The sequence below is a fragment of the Salvelinus fontinalis genome, chromosome 33, assembly GCF_029448725.1.
Source record: "Salvelinus fontinalis isolate EN_2023a chromosome 33, ASM2944872v1, whole genome shotgun sequence".
Taxonomy (NCBI): Eukaryota; Metazoa; Chordata; class Actinopteri; order Salmoniformes; family Salmonidae; genus Salvelinus; species Salvelinus fontinalis.
The window spans coordinates 46,339,681-46,351,182 of NC_074697.1; the positions used below are offsets into that span (position 1 = coordinate 46,339,681).

Below are 11,502 nucleotides of genomic sequence, written 5' to 3' on the forward strand. Positions count from 1 at the left end.
TCTCTAACTGTGTGTGTGTGTGTGTGTGTGTGTGTGTGTGTGTGTGTATGTGTGTATGTGTGTATGTGTGTATGTGTGTGTGTGTGTGTGTGTGTGTGTGTGTGTGTGTGTGATGGTAGTGGGGGTGGTCTGACTTAGTGACATCACGATCAGGGAGGATCCAAATGTCCAGGAAAGTCAATTAGAGTTAAACTGAGTTTACCAGCTGGACTCTCGGTATAGCATAAGAGAGAGGGAGAGGGAGAGGGAGAGAGAGGAAAAAGGGGAGGAGAGACAAATAGAGAATGAGAGACAGAGAAAGAGAGAAAGGGAGACACATTTAGGAAACTGAGGACAAGAGGGCATTTTTTTGGGGCCGGTTACAGAAAACTAAATTTTTCTTGTGCAGGTCCATACAGTAGATATATTGCATGTCTATCTATCTCTCTGTGTCTGAGCAGAGGTGGAAGTGTCGGCGACAGAGAGAGGGAGTTGCCTGTTTGAAGAGGTCAGGCAGGCAGGGGAAAGCCGGTGGATATTTTTTAAGAGGCCGCTTATCTGAAACTGACAACAGGATGAGAGGGTGAGTGAGAGGGGAAAGCCCAGCAGTACAGGGGGAGAACCATGGAGAGTACAGCATCCTCATCCACAGCCCACTCACAGAGGAGACACAGACACAGGCTAACCTAAGAGAGACAAACAGAGATAGGGGGGAAAGAAAGAGAGAGGAAGAGAGGTAAAAAGAGTTTGTCCATTCTGTCCAACGGAGAGGGAGCGAGAGACAACGGTTTGTAACACTGGAGCTCAAGGATAAACCATGGACTCTGCACACCTCCTACCACGCCTGGACGTGAGTATTGCGCACACACACACTCTCTCTCACAACACACACAAACACACACATATACATGTATGCCAAGCCAACTCTGCCTGGCCACGGGAACTTCACTGCTCAAACCATTAGCCACTCTAGGGAGAACAAACACATGCTCACATACACGCAGATGCTGGCATACTGTGTTGCTCGCAATCCAACGCTTATAAGCGAGGGTCCAAGAATAATGTGACCATTATGTTTTCAGGAGACCTAATGTAACTTACTGCTCTGTAGGAGTGTAAAGGCATTGCACTATTCCTCAGTGTTGATGGTAAAAACAGCTTTCATGTGAACCAGTGTTGTTTTTGTCTTTTCCACCTCTGTGTCGACAGGACGTGCAAAGTATTTGATGTGTCTGATGTCACGTGTCATGCATGTCACTGTTTCCACCAAAGCTTCTGCCTCCGCACGCCTCCTGTTAACTAAAACCCAGCCTCCCGGTGTCTGTCGCTTAACTCTCCGATCATCCGAACATAGCTCTGAGTGAAACGTGCGGACCACGGCGAGAAACGGCGTGAACACCGAGGCGTACAGTTGTGAATGTCCTAGTTGAAATAGATGAAGATATGTACAAGGGCTGGAAAGCTTCCTGTGACTTACAGTTCAGGTTGAAATAGATGGAGGTGAAAGGTGACCTGCTGATGTACTGCACTGTATGTGCTAGTTAGACTCTTTCATAGAATGTACCGGGGAACGAAAGTCTACTATACTGTAAATTGTGTCTAAATCTGGCTAAATGTCTTTCCTAGGGTACAGGTAGCTAACGTTCCAAATCAAATCAAATGTCATTTGTCACACGCTTTGTAGACAACAGGTGTAGACTAACAGTGAAATGCTTACTTACGGGCCCTTTTTTTAACAATGCAGAGTTAAAGATTAACATATAAGAAAAAAGAAAAAAGAATCGAAATAGTGAGATGAGGAATGAAACACACTGAATAACGAATAAAAATAACATGGGTATATGCAGTGGGCTGCCAGTGCTGATTCTATGTGTAGGGGTACGAGGCAATTGAGGTAGATATGTACATATAGGTAGGGGTAAAGTGACTAGGCAACAGGATAGATAGACAGTAGTAGCAGCATATATGGTGAGTGTGAAAGTGTGTGTGTGTGTGGCGTCAGTATGCAGGTGTGCGCGTCTTATATGTGTGTGGGCGTCTGTAGCGTGTATGTCAAATCAAATTTTATTGGTCACATACACATAATTTAGCAAATGTTACTGCTGGAGTAGCAAAATGCTTCTATGTGTGTTGGGGTGTATGTATGTGTGTGGGTAGAGTCTAGTGTTGGAACATAATCAGTGCACAAGAGTTAGTGCAAAAAAGGGTCAGTGCAGGTAGTCCGGGTAACCATTTCTTTAGCAGGTCTTATGGCTTGGGGGTAGAAGCTGTTCAGGGTTCTGTTGGTTCCAGACTGGTACTGCTTGCCATGAGGTAGCAGAGAGAACAGTCTATGGCTGGGGTGGCTGGAGTCTTTGACAATTTTTTGGGCCTTCCTCTGACACTGCCTGGTAAAGAGGTGCTGGATGGCAGGGAGCTCGGCCCAAGTGATGTACTGGGCCGTATATACCACCCTCTGTAGGGTCTTGCGGTCAGGTACCTTGCAGTTTCTAGCGATGTTGTGAGAGTGTTGGTTGATTCCCCAGTAGCTGGAAAGTGTCATCTCAACCCTGGCAGCAGACACTGTATTCTCGTGTGTGTGTGTGTGTGTGTGTGTGTGTGTGTGTGTGTGTGTGTGTGTGTGTGTGTGTGTGTGTGTGTGTGTGTGTGTGTGTGTGTGTGTGTGTGTGTGTGTGTGTGTGTGTGTGTGTGTGTGTGTGATGCATGTGCAGCGCTATGCATGAAAACATTCTAATCGATTGGCTTCTGTCCATCATATGCATTCATATACACACACATATTTGTACCTCTTGGCTTGTTTTTCCCTGTACGTGTTTGCACTCTGCCTGCGTGGTGCAGTGGAGTGCACGAGTGGAGCCGTGCATCGTGGGCAGTAATTACCATAAAGGTTTGTTGAGGAAGGCGAGCGGCGGGCTGAAGTCTGGGCTGCTCGTGCCGTTAACCTCTTAATCGCCCCAGCTGGGATAAATTATAATACACACTAATAAAACCGCACAGCAGGCAACCAGGAATGTTATTCTAATGATTTCAACTGTCATGCTTCGAAAGATGTCACTCTTACCCCCTAGTTTCAGCCTGATACGTGAAATCATAAAGCGGTGTGTGCGGTAGAGAGATCCGGTGGATAGAGAAGAGTGAGGATCATTCCGGATGCATTAGGTGTAGGTTTCAGGTGATTTTGAGAATGGTCCACAGAGATGCGGGTTGAGCAAGTTTGAAAAAACAACATTCTTGGGATGTGTGTTTGTGAGCCTGTACAAAAGCTGAAGAACATAAGCACATCCAGGTACTTTCCTCAGGTGCTGGAGTTGTAGGCCAACTCATGGAGAACAGAGAGGGAAATGCCGTGCACTGCTGCTCATGCTCCCAGGTGATATTTATTTACAACGTTTCCACCCTTAGGTCTTGATCAGGCATCCATATCCCAGGTGGGGGTGGAAGGTCATATATATAGTGGCAGTACTTAGTGACATCACTTCAATATTCAATTAGGGGGGGAAACAAACACAATCATTTGGACATTTTGAAACTATAAAAACGGTTTCAATTCAAAATCTTGGTCAAGTCCAAGAGGAGACAGTGTGTCGAGCCTGTGGATCCAGGCCATGAGCAGCAGTGTGTTTGTGAGTATAAGATTTCCAAGACGTACAGTAATTATGACCTGGGCAGAGAGTCTATGTGTGTACGTGTGTGTTAGAGAGCGAGGGAGAGAAGGAATCTGGGGAAAAGAAAAACGGGAGGAACAACAGGAAGGGAAAGTGGAGGGACCAGGCGTAACACGAAGACAGCGGCCGCGGATAAATCAGACGGCTGCGGTGACACTGGGCCCTCTCGCCCGGCAACACTCAGCAGCACTCGTCCGCACAAACACCATTCATTTCGAGGGCTTAGGAAAAAGACCAACACAAGAGGGAGAGGGGTAGATAAATAAAGATAGGGAGAGAAAGAAAAATAGAGATTGGGAAAGAGAGAAACATGCAGATAAAGAAGAATGGGGAGACAGGGGAGGGGGGCAGGGAACACAGGGGGGGGGGGGCAGGGGAAGAGATATGGACAAGGACAAGTGGTGATAGAGAGTCAAAGAGAGAGAAGAGGGATATATCTCTGTATATCTTCCCTTCTCTCTCTTTAACTCTGTGTATCTTCTTTATCTTTGACTCTCTCTCTATTTTCTAAATCTCTCTTTCCTCTGGCCCCCGTAGAAGAAATACAGAGGATAGATTTGAAAGAAATGGAGAGGAACTAAGAGAGAATGAGGGGGACAGAAACAGAAAGGAAGGGATTGACGCAGAGACAAATTAAGGAGATAAAGAGGGACTAAGAAAAGGAGAGACTAAAAGAGAGAGAGGGAGGGAAATAGATATACTTATGTTGGTCTGTTTTGGTCTGTGAGTTCAGAGGAACAGCGGGCAGACCGCCCTGCCTGATTACCGCCCATCTCTCGTCTGCGTGTGCCTGGGGTCACGCTACCGTCTGCTCTGGGTCAGACACCATCTAATATGTCTGAGAGCACCACCTCCCCCGGAAGACTTGATTAGTCCCATTTCAGCGGAGGGAGAGAGCAGGGGATGAAGGGAAAGCAATCGCATGGATGTTACCGTCCAGGGTGAATGGAGAGGGGGGCGGGTCGACGGAGAGGATGGCAGATAAAGAGGCCAAATTAAGTTTAGGAGCTTTTCTCCCAGTTTAGATTAGCCGGAGATACACAGGGAGATGGGTGGACGTACTCTCGATGGATGTACGGCAGGGTGTCCTCTGACTCCCCCCCTCCCACTTCTGAAACTAACCTTTGAACCTTCATTAAGGGGGTGGGGGGGAGGGAGGGGGTATCCTTCATCTAGTTGACGAGCCATAGGACGCCATGGGAAAGGGTGTACAGTTGTGGCTCACTAATCATCCTCTAATTCTCCCGTAGTGTTGCCTCAGGTGGAGAAGCATGGGGTGGAGAGACATTACTTGGGGTGGGGCCCGACTGAGTTAATGGGTAGTGAACAGAGTCCCACGCTCACAGCTTATTTTCCCAGGGTATTGCTGTGTCTGTTCTCTCTCTCACACACACACACACACACACACACGCACACACACAAACACACCCTGTGACCTCCTTGTAAACCTTACTCTGACACTATGGCATGATTATCTGTGATTATGGCGTAGTTATGTGTTCGTTGTGCCATAAACGCCTCAGTTATCCTGCTATGTTGGACTTAATCAATTCTCCGCTCAGTACAGTGATGCGATAGGCAGGGAGAGATAAGATAAGATTGAGAGCTTCGCTCTAGTCCGTAGGGAAAGCAGGACGTTGAGTTCTATTTCGTTTACATTCATTGAGACGTATCTTTTCTCCTTAGAATAATGATGACATCTCTCATTTCTTTAGTTGTAGGAAGTAGGATGATGGTAGAGCAGACAGGTTGGGAGAAGAGAAGTCATGGCCCAGCCCAGGTCTCAGTCTCTACACGAGCCTACTAGCTTTGAATGCTTTGAACCAAATCTAGGGTCAGCTCACCCTCTTGCTCAGGGCAAACTGACCTTCTAGTTAAGTGTCCAGGACCAACTTCATCCTACTTTGAACAATAGACAGGTCAGACAACCCTACCCTGACCCCTGACCTCCTGACTCCAGAGGGCACAAGGCCATTAAGGCCTATAGTTTCTAATTAGTCGCTCAATCATTAACACCTGTACTACAGAGACATGGGGTGGTAACCCGGCTGGCTGGGGAATTAATGCTATGACCTCCAGCACTGGGCCTTTTCCCGCGCAGTAGACAGGCCAGTTAGCAACTATGGTCTCAAGTATTTGGTTGAAGCTACTGTATAGGTCCATTCAGCAAATACGCTCTGGAGAGTAAATCAGAGCAATAGAGATATAAAGTACAGTAGCCACACTAGTTATTATTCTCCATTAAAGTCAACTAACTTTTGCTAATTTATGGTCTTAGCAGTACTACTATTAAAGGTCTCCTAAATCACACACACACACACACACACACACACACACACACACACACACACACACACTGAATATAGTCTCTGCTTAATCACTCGTATCCCCTTGTGCTTGAGTTTCCTAGGAGACGGGGCCTTGGCAACACGTAGCAATAAATTAACATGAAGGAAAACAAAGTGGTGCTGTTTTTACAGCCATGTGTATCCGGCAAACAACTTCACATGGACTCCAGCAGTACATTTCTTGATGTCGCACCAGCATTATGTCCTAATAGCCTGACGAGCAGTGTGTGAATTACAGGGGGGGGGGGGGGGGGGGCTTCTAATTGAGCCATTCTCCTAATGGTTTAAAATGCAAGTTTGTACTGCTACAGTGGTAAATAGGAAAATATCAAAAGCTTGTTCCAAATTAAACAAACACCCCCAGATCTCTCTCATGGTTTAAGGCCAGTGACAGTTGACCTCGTGTTAAGACCCAGATGCAGACAGTTCAAAGTAACAAAAGTTTTTTACAAAAACAGGGGGCAGGCAAACGACAGGTCAAGGGGCAGGGAGAGGTCAGTAATCCAGAGCAGAGTCACAAGGTACAGAATAGCAGGCAGTCTCGGGGTCAGGGCAGGCAGAGGTCAGTAATCCAGAGCAGAGTCACAAGGTACAGAATAGCAGGCAGGGTCAGGGAGAGGTCAGTAATCCAGAGCAGAGTCGGAAAGGTACAGAATGGCAGGCAGTCTCGGGGTCAGGGCAGGCAGAGGTCAGTAATCCAGGGCAGTGTCACCAGGTACAGAATGGAAGGCTCAGGGCTTGCAGAATGGTCAAAACTGGGAAAACTAGAAAACAGGAACTAGAGAGAAAAACAGGAGTACGTGAAAAACGCTGGTAGGCTTGATGAGACAAGACGAACTGGCAACAGACAAACAGAAAACACAGGTATGAATGCACAGTGGCTAATGGGCGACACCTGGAGGGGGGTGGAGACAAGCACAAAGACAGGTGAACCAGATCAGGGTGTGACAGCATCTATTCATTCAGGCTACAAGAGTTTAGTACCAATGACAATCGCCCAATGTCATAAAACGGTTTGATCTTTTGTAACAGATGTCTCTATCCATTCGTCAAATGGGAGATGCAAAGTGCACTGTCTGGATGCTAGAATTATTTTGTCAGTGGATGAACATGTGCAGGTAGCCTACATTTTGAAGTGATCTGTTTGACAATCAGATGAAAACATCATGACTGGTTGTGTTCAAGCCACATTAAAAGGTAATACATGTGTATTGTCTGAATGTCACGGTATGATTCATACTCTGCTGGCGAGGAATTAGTATGGTGGGGACTGGGAGAGGAGAAAACAAGCTGATGAAATAGTGGTAGTAGTTTCTCTCATAAGATTTAAGTTCACTCCAATTTAGTGAAAGACATTAAACATATGGTACATGAATCTCAATGAACACTTGTGACTTTAAAGGGCACCACTGGAAGCGTCAAAAAGTGACAGACTTAAGCGTTCCGTTTCCTCTTCTCCCCGAAATAAACCCTAACTTAACTCCTCTCCTCACCTTCTCCTCCCCCTCATCTAGATCCACCATGTTCCCTGCTAAACTCTTGGTCCTGATGGTCCTGCTGCTACCTCAAGCCTCGTCTGGTCGCCAGGGCTTTGCCACCGAGCCCGATGGCAGTGTGCCGTCGTTGTCACCGTCATCGCCCACCACCCTGGAGCCCAGCATGGCCCAGACCATCCAGAACCTATTGCTGAGCCGCCTGGGCCTGCAGTCCCACCCCAACCCCCGGCCAGGTGCGCCCATCCCCCAGTACATACTGGACCTCTATCGCTTCCACGCCCAGCAGTACCACCTAGTCCAGGATCCACACTTCAGCTTCCCCAGCCAGCATGTCCGGGAGGCCAACACCATACGCAGCTTCCACCACACAGGTAACAATACACACAGGCCCATATCCCCAAAGCACCTCCGAGTAAGAGTGCTGATCTAGGATTAGTTTTGCCTTTTAGATTATAACGAATAAGATCATATGGACAGATCCTAGATTAGCACTCCTAATCTGAGCCAGTTTGTAGATAGTTTGCAAAGCTGTTCTACCTTGTCCTGCCACCATTTGGTATCAGTTCCACAATAGGTTTTTAATGGACACTGTTCTACACATTCCATTTGTAGTTTCAGTCCGGGTTGGATGGCATTGATGACGGCATGGCTGTGATTCCCAGTCTCTTTCTGTTATGACTCCACCTTAGCAGTTAGTAGGCTCCAAATCCAGACCATCTATTTTCCATTTGATAACATGGATGTTTCCATAACACTCACAAGCTAACCAGCAACAAGTGGAGGTCCTATTCTGATGCTAGTGTGTGCAAAGAAAAGCTTATCTAACTGTTTATGGCACTGAATGTGTCTGACCTTTAAAGTTAAGGGTTGACAGGTCAATTTACATTGTATTTGACATTGTGAGATTACAATGTTTGATTTAGAGAATCCTACAAGAGAGACCTCCAAGGAACTGTGGAGGACATCAATTTGGTTTTACAAATTGAACCTTCTTCTTTGACCTATCTTAACCTCTCTCTCTTTCTCGCTCTCTTGCTCTCTCCTTCCCTCCCTCCTCAGTGTCTACCAGCTCCTCACTCCCCCTTGAAAAGAGGCTGACCACCGCGAGCAACAACAAGGTCCCCATCTCCTTCAACGTGTCCTCCATCCCCCAGGATGAACGTGTGGTTTCTGCCGAGCTGCGTTTCTTCCGGGGTGGTGGGGCTAGCCTAGGCCCCGGGGCCCACAAGGTCAGCCTGTTCCTCGATGGAGGCACTGGGGACTCTGAGTCTGAGCCCACTCTGCTGGAGTCACGGCTCCTCACAGGGGCCCCCAGCACCAAGCCAGCTGACTCCTGGGAGGCCTTCAGCCTCAGCACTGAACTCTTCGTAGGAGCCCACGCTTGGACCGGCAGCCTGGCCTTCCTCCTGGAGGTGACCCCTCTGGGTAACACCACCCTCCTCACCCCCCCTGACCATGATGCTCTACCACTCTCCACTGGGGAGGAAGGGCGCAGAGAGGGACACCTGAGGGTGCACAGGTCTCTGGGACAGGACGAGCACAGTTGGGCACGGGAGAGACCCCTGCTGGTTACTTACAGCCATGACGGGCACGGGGAGCCACTAGCCGCCCATGGCCGGAGAACCTCCGACACTGCCCAGAGGATGAGGGAGAGGAAGCGGGCCAGAGAAAGGAGCAGGAGCAACAGCAGGGACCGGGAAAGGGACAGAGACAAGGACAGGGACAGGGACTGGAGCGCCAGCCCTGGCTGGGGCGGCAGCTGGAACGAGGGTGGAAGGGTGAAGCGCAATGGTGGCCGCGTGGCGAAACTGAAGCGTCTGTCCCGCGCCCGCTGCCGCCGCCACCCGCTCTACGTGGACTTCAAAGACGTGGGCTGGAACAAGTGGATCGTGGCGCCTAGTGGCTACGACGCCTTCTTCTGCCTGGGGGAGTGCCGCTTCCCGCTCACCCACCACATGAACTCATCCAGCCACGCCATGGTGCAGACGCTGGTGAACTCGGTGAACGGAGCCGTACCGCGGGCCTGCTGCGTACCCACCGCCCTCAGCCCCATCGCTATGCTCTACCTGGATCCGCAGGACCGTGTGGTGCTCAAAAACTACCAGGACATGGTGGTGGAGGGCTGTGGATGCCGGTAACGGGAAACACAAAAGAGAGGGAGGGAGGAGAGCGAGGGAAGGAGAGACTGATGAGGTAGGGAAAGAGGGCAAGGACAGAACCCAGCCCAGCAGGACCATGTGAGACAAGAGTACCTGGACCTTCTGGTGGAGGGATGAAAATTCTAGTAGGAGAGATAGATGAGGGGGGAAGGGAAGAGACAGGAATGTAGAACCCAATCCAGCAGGACCAAGTGGTTTCTAAGAAGTATAGGTGTTGGAGGGCCACAGCTGTCAGTAGTGGAAATAAAGAGAGGATAGGGAGAGGGAGAGAGGAAAACCAGAGACAGAGGAGCCCCCTTACAACACAGCGCAGCGCTTCAGAACTACCACGTAGTGAGAGAGAAAAGAGAGGAAGAGGAACACGAAGCAGTCTTCCACATCCCAGTAGGGGGTAGAGGATGCTGCTGACAGAAGAAGAGAGGAACGACAGCCAGGAGTAAAGGAGAGAATCCTCCCATTAGCCCCACCTCTTCTCCGTCTATAGAACCCCTGGGCTTGTTCAATGCTCACTCGCCAGCCCTCTACGTGTCTGTAATGTGTCTGTGTCTCTCCGTGCTCAGTGTGTCGCTCACATCCTCATTGCAACGTCAATCTGTAAAGGAGATGCACTCGACCAGTGGAGTGGAAGACCAAGGGGACTGGCAAGAGATGAAGATATCAGTGCCAGATTATACTATCTATACGATGGACATATTATCAAGAGTGACGTATAGTACAGAGAAAGCTGTCATGTGGCCCATATGAGGAGGATGGAAACGTATAACCTTTGCATCAGTGACACCATCCTTAAACTAACTCATCTAACATATCTGGGCCAATGGACAGCTACTGATCTCTCATCGAGAGAGAGACATTGACGGACACTCCTCATAGACTGAATAGATGTGGACTTCTCAGACAGACACACAGACAGGCAAATTGTCCGCGCCAAGCATCCCGTCATGAGATATTTAAAACCGCAACAATAATACGGAGGAATTATTATGCTATTGTTTGAATGTACTACCATCATTATTATTTAAAAGATCATTTTTTTTGTACATTTCCTTTGCAGAGATTAAGAAAAATTATGAAAACTGTTGTCATCAAAGTAATTCCATTACATCTAACTTAAAAGTCACATTAGGTATTTAAATAGCAACCACATATTGTGTATTTAACCTTGAAAATATTTAAGATATCTGCTCTCTACAAAGCCACATCTACAGTACCGTAATACATCTAAAGCTGGAGCCTGCAGTCCTTCTAGTAGCTTTCGTACAGCAAGTTATGGTGGCTTTTGGTGTACTAGACATAATGGAGCAGTCATAAGCTTGAGAAATACCACATATCAAGGCTCTGTGTATTGCAATCCACTGAATCGTGTAGCAACAACACAATGTCATCATCACCACAGGTGTCTTTTCTAGCAGAGTGCATGTTTTTAGAAAAAAGAACGGCTAATGTTAAAGCAGTTGATTTCCAGTGCCTTTCGGGGGCTTTGCAGGTGTTTTTGAGTATTTTAAGTATCTTTCCATTCGTTTGCTTTTCTCTCTATTTAAATGGAAGCATTTAAACAACAGTCTGTAAAATGTTTGACATTGTCTGAAGACACGAGACCTGTAATAAACAGAGACAAAGCAGCACCTCTGTCACATGACCACGTTTCCTTGTTTCTGTTCCCTCTGCCAGTGTTCTGAGGACATATTGCTCTGAGCCTATGCACAAGGACAAGGGGAGAGCAGAGTGGGACTGTCAAATCCTCCCGTTGGTCGTACTCTTTCAATCACAAATTGCCTCATAGATTGACAATGGAGCTAACATTATCCATGATTAGAAAGGAGGAAGGAAGCCAATGCTCCCTTGGGGAACCCAG

At 48.0% G+C, this 11,502-nt stretch overlaps 1 protein-coding gene across 1 annotated transcript; it reads left to right on the plus strand.

Moving 5' to 3' along the window:
- Nucleotides 1-208: 208 nt before the first annotated feature.
- On the plus strand, nt 209-11,286 carry LOC129832391 (bone morphogenetic protein 2-like). Its single transcript, XM_055896413.1, has 3 exons — nt 209-829; nt 7,507-7,859; nt 8,548-11,286. The coding sequence occupies exons 2-3, from the start codon at nt 7,514-7,516 to the stop codon at nt 9,624-9,626; spliced, it is 1,425 nt and encodes a 474-aa protein (XP_055752388.1). The 5' UTR covers nt 209-829; nt 7,507-7,513; the 3' UTR covers nt 9,627-11,286.
- Nucleotides 11,287-11,502: the final 216 nt, after the last annotated feature.

What these genes read in the sequence shown, in the direction of transcription:
- LOC129832391 (XM_055896413.1), top strand. Translation starts at nt 7,514, where the DNA reads ATGTTCCCTGCTAAACTCTTGGTCCTGATGGTCCTGCTGCTACCTCAA. An exon ending in ACGCAGCTTCCACCACACAG is followed by an intron (nt 7,860 to 8,547) that starts GTAACAATACAC and finishes CTCCCTCCTCAG; the next exon opens with TGTCTACCAGCTCCTCACTC.